We start from the raw sequence: 16,496 nt of genomic DNA on the forward strand, positions 1-16,496 counted from the left end.
GGAGGTGTCCCAGGCCTCATGCTGAGAATATTCAACAAGGGCCCATTGGATATAAAGATCCACCCACTGATTCTAATTCACAGGTGACCAAGCCAAAGACCAGACCCGGAGGCTCCACCTAGAACATGACTTCTTTACCAATCAGTAGTCCTTTGTTCTGTACTTCCTGGCTCTGGCCCCTCACCTGTCTTTTTCTCTATTTCCCTCTTTCTTCCCACCCTCCTTACTTCCTTTTTTTTTTTTTTTTTAGGGGGGGAGGGGTTCGGTCATGGGGCCTGAACTCTGGGCCTGGGCACTGTCCCTCAGCTCTTCAGCTAGCGCTCTACCACTTGAGCCACAGCGCCACTTCCGGCTTTTTTCTTTTTGCTTATGTGGTACTGAGGAATCAAACCCAGGGCCCCATGCATGCAAGGCAAGCGCTCTACCACTGAGCCACCTTCCTTACTTCCTTTCTTGTGGTGCTGGTCCTAGGAGCTTGAACTCAGGACCTGAGTGATGTCCCTTAGCTTTTTTTGCTCAAGGCTAGTGCATTACCACTAGAGCCACAGCTCCACTTCAGGCTTTTTGGTGGTTAATTGGAAATAAAAGTCTCACAGACTTTCCTGTTTGGACTGGCTTCCAAGATCCTCTGATATCAGCCTCCTGAGTAGCTAGGATTACAAGCATGAGCTACCAGTGCCCTGATGAACCCTCTTTCTGACCCAGTTAACATGACTCCCTCCTTCCTCTCCCTTACTTTGGGCTTAGGTAGTCTGATTTGATGATGTATTCCGTAAATAAATATTATATATATATATATATATATATATATATATATATATATATATATATATATATATGTATATGTATATCCCACCCAGCCCCAATCCTGAGGCTTGAACTCAAGGCCTGGGCACTGTCCCTGAGCCTCTCTGTACTCAAGGCTAGCATTCTACCACTTAAGTGAGAGAGTGCTTGCCTAGCATGCATAAAGCCCTAGGTTCGATTCCTCAGTACCACCTATACAGAAAAAGCTGAAAATAGCACTGTGGCTCAAGTGGTAAGTGTAAGGTCCATTCCTGGACAGCGAACAGACCTCGCCCAATACCTACCTTACCTAGGCAACTGGGACACCTGGAAGAGGTCACATCCTCATCCCCTGAGGTCACATCTTAAGCTGATGTGGCCACACCTTTCTCCTACCTGATCCCACTTCCCTTTACCTGGACACACCCTTCCCCGCCCCCTACCCTATATAGGGCCTAACCGGGGGCCAGACGTGTTCTCTTTTGCCAGCTGTGTGGAGTGCCAACCTTGCCTTGTCCCATCAGGTCTACTGAATAAACCTACCCCTTACCTGAATACCACGTGCGTGTGCGTGGTACAGTTCTTACTCGGCTACCTCTTTTAAAAAACAGTAAGCAGGACGCTGGTGGCTCACGCCTGTAATCCTAGCTACTCAGGAGGCTGAGATCTGAGGATCTCGGTTCAAAGCCAGCCCGGGCAGGAGACTCCTATCTCCAATAAACCACCAGAAAACCGGAAGTGGCGCTGTAGCTCAAGTGGTAGAGCGCTGGCCTTGAGCTGAAGAGCGCAGGGACAGCGCCCAGGCCCAGAGTTCAAGCTCCACGACCCACAAAAAAAAAAACCTAACAGTAAGTGCTAGCCTTGAGCAAAAAAGCAGGCTCAGGGACAGTGCCCAGGCTCTGAGTTCAAGCCCCAGGACTGAAAAACAAAAGAAAAAGAAAAGAATGTGAAATAGCTTGGGTTCAAAACCTTAGGACCCAAAATAAAAACTAGGCTAGTCATTCATTCCACAAATATATACCAAACAATGATATGGTAGAATTCTTTTTTTTTTTTCAGATCCAACAAATGTTTACTGAGTCCCTACAAGCATGGTAGAATTCTTTCTTTTTTGTTGTTTCATTTTCTTGTGCTAGGAATTGAGCCCAGCATCTAGTGCTGGGCTGATGGGAGGTGAGGACAAGTGGGTTCTCCTGAGCTTGTTTATTTATTTAATCCTTGTGGTAATCTTTGTGGTAATGGGACCCATAGCATTGTCATGCTAGACAAACGCTCACCACTGAGTCATACCCCCAGCCCCTAGGTCTCTCATAAGGGTGCTCCTTCTATTCCTGAGTACTCCATCTTTCTGACCTGATCACCTCCCAAGGGTTAACTGGTCACACCAGGGGCTTGATGGCAAGGATTTCAGACAGGGATTTGGGAGAGACACATCATTTGCTTTCTTCTGGGCCCTCTTTCTCACTTATAAAAGATAAGCCAGGATTAAATGAGATCATGTAGACAGACTACTGTTTCCTAGTAGTTGGACTAGATCTATATTTGCCTTAGGCTGGTCACCTGCTTCAACAGGCACTGCTGTCCTATGTGAAAGGTGAGGAAACGCAGCCCCTCCGTGAAAAAGATCCTCCATGAAAAAGGCCCAAATGAAAAAGATCAGCTGGAGGGGCTGGGAAGGTGGCTCAGTGGCAGAGCGCTTGCCTTGCATGCCTGAGGCCCTGGGTTCGATTCCTCAGCACCACATAAGAAAAAAGCCGGCTGGGCTGGGAAGATGGCTCAGTGGTAGAGCGCTTGCCTTGCATGCCTGAGGCCCTGGGTTCGATTCCTCAGCACCACATAAGAAAAAAGCCGGAAGTGGCACTGTGGCTCAAGTGGTAGAGCGTTAGCCTTGAGCTGAAGAGCTGAGGGACAGTGCTCAGGCCCAGAGTTCAGGCCCCACGACTGGACCCAAAAAAAAAAAAAAGAAAAAAGAAAAAAGCCGGAAGTGGCGCTGTGGCTCAAGTGGTAGAGCGCTAGCCTTGAGCTGAAGAGCTGAGGGACAGCACACGGGCCGAGTTCAGGCCCCACGACTGGACCCAAAAAAAAAACCAAAACGGAAAAGATCAGCTGGATACCAGCTGCTCACGCCTGTAATCCTAGCTACTCAAAAGGCTGAGATCTGAGAATCACGGTTCAAAGCCAGCCTGGGAAGGAAAGTCCATGAGACTTTTTTTTGGGTCCGTTGGTGGGGCCTGAACTCTTGGCCTGGGCGCTGTCCCCCAGCTCTTCAGCTCAAGGCTAGCGCTCTCGCTCTACCACTTGAGTCACAGCACCACTTCTGGCTTTTTTCTTTTTGCTTATGTGGTGCTGAGGAATGGAACCCAGGGCCTCATGCATGCAAGGCAAGCGCTCTACCACTGAGCCACCTTCCCAGTCCCCCATGGGACTTTTATCTCCCATTAACCACCTGACAACCAGAAGTGGTGCAGTGGCTCAAGTGGTAGAGTGATATAGCCTTGAGCTGAAGAGCTCAGGGACAACACCCAAGTGCAGAGTTCAAGCCCCAGGATAAAAAACAACAACAAAAAAAACAACCATAAATTTCAAAGAGTAAGCTGATGTGTTAAATTGGCAGGCCAAAGTCCACAGATGCTCATCTAGATATTGATCTAGAAAGTTTGAGTTTCTAGAAGAGATTAACATTTTCTCAGGTAGGAAGTATAGAGTTCAAAATCAGGGTTTAATGCTTGCTAGGCATGTACTCTATGACTTGAGCCACATTCCCAGCTTTTATGCTGTAGGGGTGTGTGTGTGTGTATGTGTATGCTGGTCTTGAGGCTTGAACCCAGGGGCCAGGTACTCTACCATTTATGCCACAGCTCCATGTCCAGTTACTTTGTAAAAATCGGTATTATTGAGGTGATGTTACAGTTTCATAAGTCAGGTAATGAGTATATTTCTTTTGGGGCAATGATACCCCTTCCTTTGTTCTCGCCCAGTTTCCCTCTTCTGTTCCAGCCCACAAGTTGTATAGTTGTTTTTTTTTTTTTTTTTTTTTGGGGGGGGGGTTGGTCGTGGGGCTTCTCTGGGCCTGGGCATTATCCCTGAGCTCTTCAGCTCAAGGCTAGCACTCTACCACTAGAGCTACAGTGACACTTCCAGTTTTCTGGTAGTTAATTGGCTGGCTTTGAACCGTGATCCTCAGATCTCAGCCTCCTGAGTAGCTAGGAATACAGATGTGAGCTACTGGCACCCGGCTTGTATAGTTCATTTTTAACATAACACTTCCAGGTTTTGGGTGGTTTAATGAAGATAAGAATCTCAGAGCAGGGTGCTGGTGGCTCATGCCTGTAGTCCTAGCTATTCAGGAGGCTGAGAGCTGAAGATCACAGTTTAAAGCCAGCCTGGACAGGAAAGACCATGAGACTCTTATCTCCAATAAACCACTAGAAAACCAGAAATGGCGCTGTGGCTCAAGCGGTAGAGCACTCACCTTGAGCTGAAGAGCACAAGGACAGCGCCCAAGCCCAGAGTTCAGGCCCCACTACCGACCAAAAAACAAAAAAAAATAGGGAAAAAAATTCACATTCACACACACACACTCTCTCTCTCTCTCTCTCTCTCTCTCTCTCTCCAGTGCCTCTTTCTCTGGGGGAGAAGGAAGAAGGAAGAAAGGGAAGACAGAAGACCCATTTTCCCTATCTAACTCAAGGGGGAAATAAATTAATACAAGTTTAAAGATAAAGAGAAAAAAAAGTATAAATGGACAAAGGTGTCTAAAGACTACAGAAATAAAACTGGCAAAAAAAATGCTTAAGTAAAAAAAAAACAAACCCAAAACGCTTTTTGTGCCTTATATATTTATGAAGCAGTCACGTTCTCTACACTTCTGGCCGAGACAAGGCAACCACAAACAGCTGTAGGCGGTGACTGTCTCTAACCAGGCTGGAGGACAGTCCCAAAATGACACTGCTGACTTACGAATTACAGGGCAGGCGTATTCAATTCTGATTCTTTAACTCTTTTTCCCCAAGACCAGGGCTTGAACTCAGTGCTTTGAGCACTTGCTTGGATTTTTTGCATACAGCTAGTGCTCTATCACTTGAACCTTGCTCCAGTTCAACATTTTGCTATTTCAGAAACAGTGTAGTGAACTTTTCTCCCCAGTTGGCCTTGAACATCTTTAGATCCTTCAGATATCAGCCTACTAAGTATCTAGTATGAACCACAAGCACCCAACAGGAATATTAAATTCTAATCCATACTACCAAGACATAGCATCATATTCTTCCAACACTACAGTGCCCAATTCCTTCCTCATCCCCAACTAGTCTCAGCCCCACAAGTAAGTTTACAGGCATGAGCCACTGCGGCTCAGCCTGGGCTTATAAACACTTGTGTGTGTGCGTGTTGGTCCTGGGGCTTGAACTCAGGGCCTGGGTACTGTCCCTGAGCTTCTTTTTGCTCAAAGCTAGTGCTCTATTTGACCCACAGTGCCACTTCCAGCTTTTTCTAAGTAGTTTGTTGGAGGTAAGTCTCATGGACTTTTCTGCCTAGGCTGGCTTTGAACCACGATCCTCAGATCTCAGCCTCCTGAGTAGCTAGGGTTACAGGCTTGAGCCACCAGTGCTCAGCCTGGATATTAACTTTGAATTAATTCACCCATTCTAGAAAGACAAGTAAAGGCCTCTTACTTTTCATGTGTTTGTCTATGTGCTTTTCTTTAGGTACTGGAGTTTATGCTTGTGCTCGCTAGACAAGCATTCCTACCACTGAGCCACACACCCAGTTGTTTGATTTTTTTTTTTCTTTTGTTCCCCAGTAATGAGGCTTGTAATCAGAGCCTTATGGTCTCACTCAGCTTTTTTGCTCACTGCAGGCTCTCTACCACTTGAACCATACCTCTAGTCCACGTTTTTTGCTGGACTGCCCAGACTGGCTTTGAACCACAATCCTCTAAATCTCAGCATCCCGAGAAGCTGGATTACAGGCATGTACAACCATGCCTGGCTCAGCCTCACAGTTTTGTGCCTTACACAGAATAGCTTCTCTTACTGTCACTTTGTATACAGTCATCAGTTGTGGCTTACAAGCACTGAGCCTTTCCCTTCATATGCCCACTGCTGTACCAGCTGCTTGGCTTTTCACTCATTTATTCTTTCTTCTCATTTTCTCACAGTTGGCGCTATACTACTTGAGCCACATGCCTGGCTTTCAGTGGCCTGAATAGCTCTCTAGTCTCAAGGTGGAGCCTGAGCTCTTAGAGTCATCCCCAGGATGGTCAGAACTGGAGAGTTGCTGGGTATCAAACCTTGGCCTTAAGTTCTTCTCTAGCTGTTCTGCCACCCGAGGAGCTGCAGCTCTGATGGCATCTTGGATGCTCTCTAAGTTCCACTGGGTCCTCAGGAGAGCATCGTCCAGGGTGAAGAAGCCATCCCGCGTGCGCCGCACTTGCATGCACACAGCCGTGGTCTTCAGCTCAAGGCCAATTTCGTGCACTAGCTTTCGCAGCTGCTGCTGTGTCTCATGCATACACTGCACCTCTGGCAGGGACACACAATGATGGACATGAATCAGAAATAGTATCTGGAGACCAGCTGAGCTGGACACACACTCCCAGAGGCCTAACGACCTTGGTGAGATACCTGAGCTTTTCAAGTTTTGCTGTGGAAGGTGCACCTTGAGGGTCTACCCTGTGGGACACAAGTTTGTGTCAGACATGCAGAGCCTGGCCTGGCTCCCACTTCCTGAGTCAGGAGTTGCCTTTTAAGAAAAGCCCCAGATGATCTATGGGTGGGTTTGAGTTTGAGATACCCTGAGCTTAGACTTGGTGTGCTCAAATATAAAATGAATAGTGAGCCAGATGCCGGTGGCTCACACATATAATCCTAGCTACTCAGAAGGCTGAGATACGAGGATTGCAGTTCAAAGCCAGCCCAGGCAGAAAGTCCACTGAGACTCTTATCTCCAATAAACCACCAGAAAAAACAGAAGTGGCGCTGTGGCTCATGTGGTAGAGCACTCACCTTGAGCTGAAGAGCTGAGGGACAGCGCCCAGGCCGAGTCCAGAGTACAAGCCCCATAACTGACAAAAAGTGAAAGCTTAGCCGGGCGCCAGTGACTCATGCCTGTAATCCTAGCTACTACAGAAGGCTGAGATCTGAGGATCAAAGCCAGCCCAGGCAGGCAAGTCCGTGAGACTCTTATCTCCAATAAACCACTGGAAAACCGGAAGTGGTGCTAGGGCACTAGAGCGCAGGCCTTGAGCTGAAGAGCGCAGGGACAGAGCCCAAGCCCAGAGTTCAAGCCCCACGACAGACCAAAAAAAAAAAAAGTGAAAGCCTAATCTAGGTATGGTGCCTAGCACCAGGAATCTTGGTTAGCTCTCAAGAAAAGGAGTGCAGCCAGGTGCTGATGGCTCATGCTTACCCCCTCGGGAGGCTAAGATCTGAGGCTCATGGTTCAAAGCTAGCCCAGGCAGGAAAGTCTGTGAGACTCTAGCTTCAATTAATCACAGAAAAAGCAGGACGTGGCACTGTGCCTCAAGTGGTAGTGCTAGCCTTGAGAAAAAGGAGCTCTGGGACAGTGCCCAGGCAAACCTCAGGATTAGCAAAAACAGCAAAGAAAGAGAAAAGAGAAAAGAAAGAAAAGAAAAGAAAAGGAAAGAAAAAGAAAGGAAAGGAAAGGAAAGGAATCCAGCCAGGTACCAGTGGTTCACGCCTGTAATCCTAACTACTCAGGATCAGGTTCAAAGCTAGTCCAGGCATGAAAGACCATGAGAATCTTATCTCTAATTTACCACCAAAATTAGCTTTGAATAGTAAATAGACAAATAACTAAAATAAAAAAACTAAGGGATAGCACTCAGACCCTAAATCAAGCCCTAGGACCAGCACAAATTAATTTTAAAAATGAGAAGTGGCGCTGTGGCTCAAGTGGTAGAGCGCTAGTCTTGAGCTGAAGAGCTGAGGGACAGCGCCCAGGCCCAGAGTACAAGCCCCACGACTGACACCCCCCCCCCCAAAAAAAAATCAAGTAGTTTTAAAAATGAGTGACTTAGGAGCTAGAATGTGGCTTAGTGATAAGAGTGCTTGCCTAGCATGCATGAAGCCCTGGGTTCGATTCCTCAGCACCACCTAAACAGAAAAAGCTGGAAGTAGCACTGTGACTCAAGTGGTAGAATGCTAGCCTTGAGCACAGAGAGGCTCAGGGGCAGTGCCCAGGCCCTGGGTTCAAGCCCCTGGACTCACCAAAAAAAAAAAAAAAAAAAAAGTGATTGATTTGACATGAGAACATTTGTTCTGTGAGCTCTGAATCTGGCCAAGCCTTGGTCAGGAGGAACTTGACATCTAAAGCCTTGGCCAGCAGACATCAGGGTTGGTGTGTGCTGTCCTGAGCTGGGTCAGAGGACAGTGCGCTCCGACAGAGCACTCCAGTGGCTCTCCACCTTACCTAAGAGGAACTCTGGAGGTGAAAAGTTCAGGCACCGGATGCCAGTAATGAGCATCGGAGACTTGCTCATGGGCCGAATCATGCCTCTCACAGCCATCTCATAGGCTTCCTGAGACTGCAGGTCTAAATTGGAGTACCTGGAGAACAGGAGGGGCAAGATGGGCAGACAGTGTGGAGTCCCCAACCCACGGTGCACAGCGCCTACCTTCAGTCATTCTGAACTCCCTGCCATCCCCTGCTCCTCCAGCTACATTCAGAGAATCCTACTTTCTTGGTCTTCAGCTGCTAAAGGCAGCCCCTGCCCACCCTCCTTGGCCTCCCTGTCACCCAGTTGATGGCTCCTGTGCCCCTAGCTGTCCTCTGTACTCCAGTGCTTCAGCTTAAGACACCCAGCGGGCATCTTAATCTCAGCCCAACCCAAGTGACTTCAACATAAGGCCCTGCTAGGTGTCCTAACACGCCTAAGAGTCCCGGGTAACTTCCCAGCCTCTTCTCTCCCTGTGCCCTACCTGTTCTGTTCTTTTGCAGCTGCTCACTGGGTATAGTGATACTATAGGGTACAGCCTGCTCCCCACCTCCAATTTCACTACCCTGGGTCCCTAAGATCTCTGTCAGATCACAAGCTTCCTAGGAGGGGAGTGGGCTTTCTGCTTCTCCTGGCTCTCCAGTGGCCAGCCCAAGACAAGGTTCACACAAACACTTCTGCATGTCCTGAAGGAATGGACACATGCACCTGTCTGGGCGTCTAAAGACATGATCCTTGGAATCTCACCCCCGTGGACAGAGCCCATGCAGCTCCTCGGCACTTCCAGCAGCCCCAGCACCTCTCCCAGAACCCCCCACTCACATCACCAGGGCCTTCTGATGGGAGCCTTGGATCACAGCCAGGATCCGGTCCAGCTTCTCTCTAGTCACATGGTCTAGAAGAGGTGGCAGGAGGGAGTTGTCAGTGTATAGGTACCCAAAGCTGGGCCACAGCAACCTGGCAAGCTACTGTCCCCCAAGTCAGCCTCCACCTTGGAAATGGGGATTCCATGTGGGGTGGAGTGTTAAAAACTGCACCAGTGCAGTGTGGCCTGGGAAAGATGAGGCGTCAAGGAGAAGCAGACACAGAGGAAGGCAGAGGCAGCCATCCCTCTCACTTGCCCCCAGCTCTCACCATATGTTGTCTTCTCCACCAGACGCCCATCCTCGCAGAAATCATCTGTGGCCTTGCCCAGAAGCCCTCGAACTGTGTAATCCTGAAAGGACAAGGAGAGGAGGATCCAGTCACTGTCCCAACTCTAAGCTCCAGATGAGGTTGAGGCCTCTGGTTTCCTCTCAGATGACATGCTTCCTGGTCGTATTGTTACAATCTCCCTAGCACATGACTATTAAAAAAAAAAAAAGGTAAGCCAGAAGTTGGTGCCTCATGCCTACGTTCCTAGCTGCTTAGAAGACTAAGATCTGGAATTGTATCAGGAAGAGTGGAGGAGGGTAAGGGAGAGTGATAGGAGGGGAACTGATTAGAATACACTGAACACGTGCCTGGAAATGTCACACTAAATCCCCCTTCTAGAGATAATGTATGCTAATAAAAAATAAAAATGAGCTTGTTTAAAAAAAAAAAACAAGGGAGGGGAGGGGGGAGAGGTGGAGACGGGAAGGGGAAACAAAGGAGGAGGCAACAATGCTTGATAAGAAATGTACTCATTACCTTGCCCATGTAATTGTAACCCCTCTGTACGGTATTTTCACAATAAAAATAAAAGTAAAAAAAAAAAAAAAAAACAAGAAGCAGGGTGCTGATGGCCCATACCTGTAATCCTAGCTACTCAGGACACTGAGTTCTGAAGATCACGGTTCAAAGCCAGCCCAGGCAGGGAAGTCGGTGAGACACTTATCCCCAGTTAACCAGAAAATTGACACTGTGGCTCAAGTGATACTGTTCACCTTGAGCTGACAGCACCCAGGCCTAGAGTTCAAGCCCCAGGACCGACTAAACAAAGACAAACTGGGTGGTAGTAGCTTACACTTATATAGGCTACTCAGGAGGCTGAACTCTGAGGATCATGGTTTAAACCCAGCCAGGGAGGAAAGTCCATGAGACTCTTATCTCCAATTAACCACCAGAAAATTGGAAGTGTTGCCATGGCTCAAAATGGTAGAGCACTAGCCTTGAGCAAAAGAACTCAGAGAAAGTGCCCAGGCCCTGAGTTCAAGCCCCATGAGTGACAAATTTCTTTGGGGGGAAAAAAAAAACTTTCTGATGATCTGGACATCTTACAGATTCCCCAGCATAGAAATTCTGCTAGTGACGAAGCCAGGCGCCGGTGGCTTACGCCTGTAATCCTAGCTACTCAGGAGGCTGAGATTTGAGAATTGCAGTTCAAAGCCAGCCCAGGTAGGAAAGTCCATGAGACTCTTATCTCCAATAAACCAATAGAAAACCAGAAGTGGCACTGTGGCTCAAGCGGTAGAGTGCTTGCCTTGAGCTGAAGAGGGCAGGGACAGCGCTGAAGCCCAGAGTTCAAGCCCCACAACCAACCCCCCTCCCCCCCCCAAAAAAAGAAATTCCACTAGTGGCCGGGCACCAGTGGCTCACATCTGTCATCCTAGCTACTCAGGAGGCTGAGATCTCAGGATCGTGGTTCAAAGCCAGACTGGACAAGAATGTCTGTGACTTTTATCTCCAATTAACCACCAGAACAACCAGAAGTGGCACTGTGGCTCAAGTGGTAGAGCACTCACCTTGAGCAAAAGAGCTTAAGGCCAGAGCCCAGACCCAGAGTTCAAGCCCCATGACTGACAAAAAAAAAAAAAAAAAAAATTCTGCTAGTGAACTCCAGGGAAATATCCCACATTAGGCGGGCCATCCCTGGAGCCCCATACCTTGGTGAGGTGAGCATCATACATGTCCATGAGAAGTCTGCGTCCATGTCCCACGCCGAGCACTGAAAGGCAGACAGCCAGCCATCATACACCTGGCATTCTCTTTCCATTCCCCTAGGGCACCCCTACCGCACCATCTGAATACTCCCTCCTTGGATGCTGTTGCAGCTAGCAAAAGGACATGAATTTCTGCAGGGAGCAGTGGGCAACTCTGGGAACAGGACAAAATGCAGATTTCTAGGCTTCCACTACATGTTCTGAATGACTCCTGTAAAGAAGGAAGCTAGGGTCCTTAAGCTTCTTAGAGGATTCAGATACACTCAAAAATAGGAGACAGCTGGGCATAGTGGCACATGTCAGCTACTCAGCAGCAATTGTGGCAAAAAGATAACAAGTTTGAGGCCAGCCTGAGCTATACAGCAAGACTCTGTCTCAAAAAATAAGCCTGGGATGTCTGTGAGGGTAATTTTTATCCTTTTGGGGCTTCAAACAATGTGCAGAAGTGGGAGAAAGTAGTGTCTGGTGCCTGCCAGTGTTATGCAGATAGAAGGAGGCAAAGCACAGGAAACCATACTAAGAGAGGACCCAACAAAGTGATAGCCATTGTATGGCCACTTCCTGCCTCTCCTGACCTATTTGTCCCTCTGGCTAAAGGAAAGAATAATTCTCCATTCACTCTTGGAGAGCAGAAACAGAGAGAGGACATGAGATCATGTCTGCCTGCCTGTACCCCAGAAAACAAGACAAGGAGATCAAGACTGCTGAGGCCGACGGATGTGGCTACCACCTGACCCTGGGGATACAAATGGCTTATGACTCAGGGCATTGTGTGGACAGCTCTGGCAATATCCAGATCCTTGCCAGAGAAGACAGTCACATGCCTGGCTGCCACATGATGTGATAATGTGTCCCTCACAGAACCAGGGCACTCTCTGGTCCTCAAAAGTCAAGGCACCCACGTTCTTTTTTTTTTTTTTTTTTTTTTGGTCATTCGTGGGGCCTGAACTCTGGGCTTGAGCGCTGTCCCTGTGCTCTTCAGCTCAAGGCAAGTGATCTACCGCTTGAGCCACAGCACTACTTCCAGTTTTCTAGTGGTTTATTGGAGATAAGAGTCTCATGGACTTTTCTGCCTGGGCTGGCTTTGAACTGTGATCCTCAGATCCTCAGATGTCCTGAGTAGCTAGGATTACAAGGGTGAGCCACTGGCGCCTGGTACACCCAAGCTCTTGAGACTCGATTTTCTTCGTTCATATCATGCCTGTAATCCTATCGACTCAGGAGGTTGAGATCTGAGGAAACCAGCCCAAGCAGGAAAGTCCTTAAGACTCTTATTTTTATTTTTTATTCTTTGCTGGTAGCAGGGCTTGAACTCTGGGCCTGAGTGCTGTCCCTGAGCTCTTCAGCTCAAGGCTAGCACTCTACCACTTAAGCCACAGCACTACTTCTAGCTTTTTTGTTTATGTGTTTACTGAGGAATTGAACCCAGGGCTTCATGGGTGCTAGACAAGCACTCTACTGCTGAGCCACATTCCCAGCCCAAAGTCCTTGAGACTCTTAAATCCAATAAACAACTTAGAAAAATTCAGCAGTGACAATGTAGTATGCTCAAGTAGTAGAGAGCTAACCTTGAGCAAAAAGAAGCTCTGGGACAGCACCTAGGCCCTGAGTTCAAGCCCCAGGACAGGAGAGAAAAAAATAAAATCACATAGTATCTACCTAGTAAAGCAATTGAGGCTGGTCTTGGCAAAAGTTCTCATGGTCTCTCCTGCCTGGGCTGGTTTTGAACCGCGATCCTCAGATCTCAGCCTCCTGAGTAGCTAGGATTACAGGCGTGAGCCACCAGCGCCCGGCGCAAAAGTTCTCAAGAAGTTATTTTAATAACAAAATTTAAAAGAAGGAAGAAAGGAAGGAGGAAGGAAGGAAAAGAAAAAAGAAATAAAAGAATGTCAGATGCTGGTGGCTCACATCTGTAACCCCAGCTGCTCAGGAGGCTCAGATTTGAGGACTGCAGATCAAAGCCAAGCTGAGCAGTGAAGTTCAGGAGATTCTTAATTCCAAATAACTTCCAAAAAGTCAGAAGTGAAGATGTAACTCAATTGGTAAAGCCCCAGCCTGGAGTAATAAAAGCTGAGGGAGAGTATGAGGCCCTGAGTTCAAGGCCCAGGACCTATATGAAGAAAAGAAAAGGGGGGTGGAGGAATGGGTCAAGCGGTAGGCTCTGGATTCTATCCCCACTATTGCCAGAAAAGAAAAAATTGTTGTAGTAACTGAATGTGTACAATGGGCCCCAAACCACACATACCTCTCACAACCTGTGAATTCCTTTCTCCTGCTAGTCATCTCCCCCACTGATCAGAGACTTAGGGCAGTAATCAGGGGAGAATGGCAGTGGTAAAAGGTGGCTGTCAGGGGGCTGGGAAGGTGGCTCAGTGGTAGAGTGTTTGCCTAGCATGCATGAAGCCCTGAGTTCGATTCCTCAGTGCCACATACACAGAGAAAGCCGGAAGTAGTGTTGTGGCTCAAATGGTAGAGCGCCAGCCTTGAGCAGAAGATCAGGACAGTGAACTTTACAACTTGGGGGGGTAGGGGAGTAGGGGGAGAAATAGGAGAATATGAGGGAAAAGAAACGTACTCATGACCTGACTGATGTAACTGTAGCCCCTCTGAACCCCACCTCTACAATAAAATTAAAATAAAAAAATAAGATAAAACTACCACCTAACAGGTGCACCCTTTATTAAAAAAAAAAAAAAAGGCCGGGCGCTGGTGGCTCACGCCTGTAATCCTGGCTACTCAGGAGGCTGAGATCTGAAGAACACGGTTCAAAGCCAGCCCGGGCAGGAAAGACCGTGAGACTCCTATCTCCAATAAACCACCACAAAACCGGAAGTGGCGCTGTAGCTCAAGTGGTAGAGCGCTCGCCTTGAGCTGAAGAGCTGAGGGACAGCGCCCAGGCCCAGAGTTCAAGCCCCACGACGGACCAAAAAAAAAAAAAAAAGTGACTGTCAGGGGAGAAGTGGATTGGACTTCTGGGAGCTCCCTGATCTTCTTCCTCCTTCTCTCCACACCCTTATTAATGTATTCCCTGGCTAGCCACATCACCTACCAAGCACTCCAGAAGACCGGGTATCTAGCCGGTGTCCCACGCCAATCTTCAGTCTGAGGAATTCTGGTCCACATACTGGAAATGAATAGCAAGGTCCATTTCTTCAACTAATTGAGCCTGAAATGGCTTTAGACTGTGTGGTGACCTCATTCTTAGATTGGAATTCATTGTAGCCCCATCTAGGCTCAGGCTAGACTTTATGGCTTCCCCATCTTGAAATCTAGGGCCCAGAGGAAGGGCAATCCAAGAGGCCTGTCACTTTGCTTATCACCATTCTCCTCATGAGGGGATTCAGGAGGTCTGGGTCTAACACTAGAGATCAAGATTGTGGGGGTCCTTGCCTAATTCCAGCTAGTGCAGTTCCTGGCCATTCTCCTAATAAGAAAATGGGGACTGGAAGCCCCCTAAGGCTGTCTGTTAACAGTTCTACCCACTGGGCTCAGACACATTAGTTGCTAAGAAAATAAGTTAAGTTTGGGGATTGGTACATGCTTGTAATCCCAGCACTAAGGAGGCAGAGGCAGGATTGGAGGCTCAAGGCCAGATTAAATGAGAGTAAAATCCTGTCTAAAACAAAAACAAAGAAACAAAAGCCAGGTACTAGAGGTTCAAAAGAGGATCATGGTTAGAGGCCAGGCAAAAAGTTCGTGAGACCCCATCTTAACCAGTACCTGGGTGAGGTGGTATGTACTTGTCATTCCAGCAGTAGGCTGAAGGCTGAGGATCATGGTTCTAGGCCAGTTCTTCTTTTTGTTTTTGGCCAGTCCTGGAGCTTGCACTCTAGGCATGGGTGCTATTCCTGAGATTCTTCTGTTCAAGGCTAGCACTCTAGCAGTTGAACCACAGCGCCACTTCTGGCTTTTTCTGTGTATGTGGTACTGAGGAATTGAACTCAGGGCTTCATGCATACTAGGCAAGTACTTTACCACTAAGCCACATTCCCAGCCCATCTAGGGCAGTTCTTAATATACCATCTCTACAGAAAAAACTAAGGATGGTAGTACATGCCTGTCATCCCAGCTGTGGTGGAAAACATAAATAGGACTGTAATCTGGACTAGCATGGAGAAAAAGCAAAACCCTATCTCAGAAGCAAAACAAAACAACATTAGGCTTTTGCACACATCTATATCCTATGTACTTAAGAGACTGGCTGAGATCCAAACAAAAGGATCATAGCTGGCAAGCAACTCCATGAAACTCCATCCTCTGAAATAACCAGCAATTACGATCTGAAAATCTCAATTCCTATCTGACATGCTATAATAGAAACAGTCAACAACTACAGTCAACATGCCAAATCTTCAAATCTATGTTTCATTTTACTTTAAGAGACCAGTCTCACTATGATACCCAGATTGGCCCAGCCTGAGCTCAAGATATCCTTCTGCCTTAGCATCTCTAGTAGCTGGGACTACAGATGCACACCCTGCTGTCTACATGTGCTTTGCACTAGAATTGTAAATGTTTTATTGGAAAACAGGCTCATTCCCTTCCATACTGTCTTTAGGTGTTTTTCACAATGGCAAAGCTAGTCAGATGCAGCCCACATTGCCAGCAAAGCCTAAAGTATGTAGAGTCTGCCCTTTCTTGGGAAAGTTTGCCAGTCCTCATTCTAATATTTCATTTTATCATGGTCCTCCAAAAAGTTGGAGACAAAAATCTGAAGCACTGGACCTTGACTCTAGCCAGGGGTTTTCCTGCTTGAATCGGCCTTACCCAGCCTATGGTTGGTGAGGGTGGGCACGCTGGTGGCTTTGAGAGTCAGCTGTTTCTCTTCACCGTCTTCCACAGGGCTCAGCAAAAAGCGAACACGCTGTTCAGGAGCAGGAGGTTTCCCAGCATTGAGACCTAAACACACACGGGTATGAAAATACTGGATCACCTGGGAAGTGTGATGGCGTGGAAAGATGGAAGCACACGGTGTGGAACCAGCGTAGCAGTACTTATGGAAAACTTACGTTCAAATCCTGACTCAACTGTATTAACCATATGACTACTGAGGAAAGGTAGAAGTAGACCATTAGAAAAAGCAGAAGTAACAGATCATGAGGAAAAGCACTCTGCCCAGCGAAGAGGCCACGTGACTTTATTTTCAGGAAGGATCAGAAGCAGAGATGGGCTTCCAAAAGAACCAGAATTCCCAGCACTCACCCTTCAGAAGCTGCATTTCTACAGTATCCCTCAGGTGCAGCCATTTTAGTCCCGGGGGCTTGTATACCGCGAAAAGCCCGTGGAGGCGCGCCAGGCTCGCGGACCCCATAACCCAAGCCTCAGCTCCGCCGAGCCAGAAAGCGGACTCC

General features: G+C 47.8%; 1 protein-coding gene across 1 annotated transcript; it reads right to left on the reverse strand.

Moving 5' to 3' along the window:
* Positions 1-5,691: 5,691 nt before the first annotated feature.
* On the reverse strand, positions 5,692-16,492 carry Trub2 (TruB pseudouridine synthase family member 2). Its single transcript, XM_042681083.1, has 8 exons — positions 16,348-16,492; positions 15,913-16,044; positions 14,195-14,269; positions 11,089-11,150; positions 9,377-9,458; positions 9,065-9,137; positions 8,218-8,354; positions 5,692-6,308 (listed from the first exon to the last, which is right to left on the reverse strand). Exons 1-8 carry the CDS (start codon positions 16,454-16,456, stop codon positions 5,980-5,982), a joined length of 999 nt encoding a protein of 332 aa, XP_042537017.1. The 5' UTR covers positions 16,457-16,492; the 3' UTR covers positions 5,692-5,979.
* Between the last annotated feature and the right edge of the window lie 4 nt (positions 16,493-16,496).

The sequence above is a fragment of the Dipodomys spectabilis genome, unplaced genomic scaffold (assembly GCF_019054845.1).
Source record: "Dipodomys spectabilis isolate Male_0828 unplaced genomic scaffold, ASM1905484v1 ptg000067l, whole genome shotgun sequence".
NCBI classification, from domain to species: Eukaryota; Metazoa; Chordata; class Mammalia; order Rodentia; family Heteromyidae; genus Dipodomys; species Dipodomys spectabilis.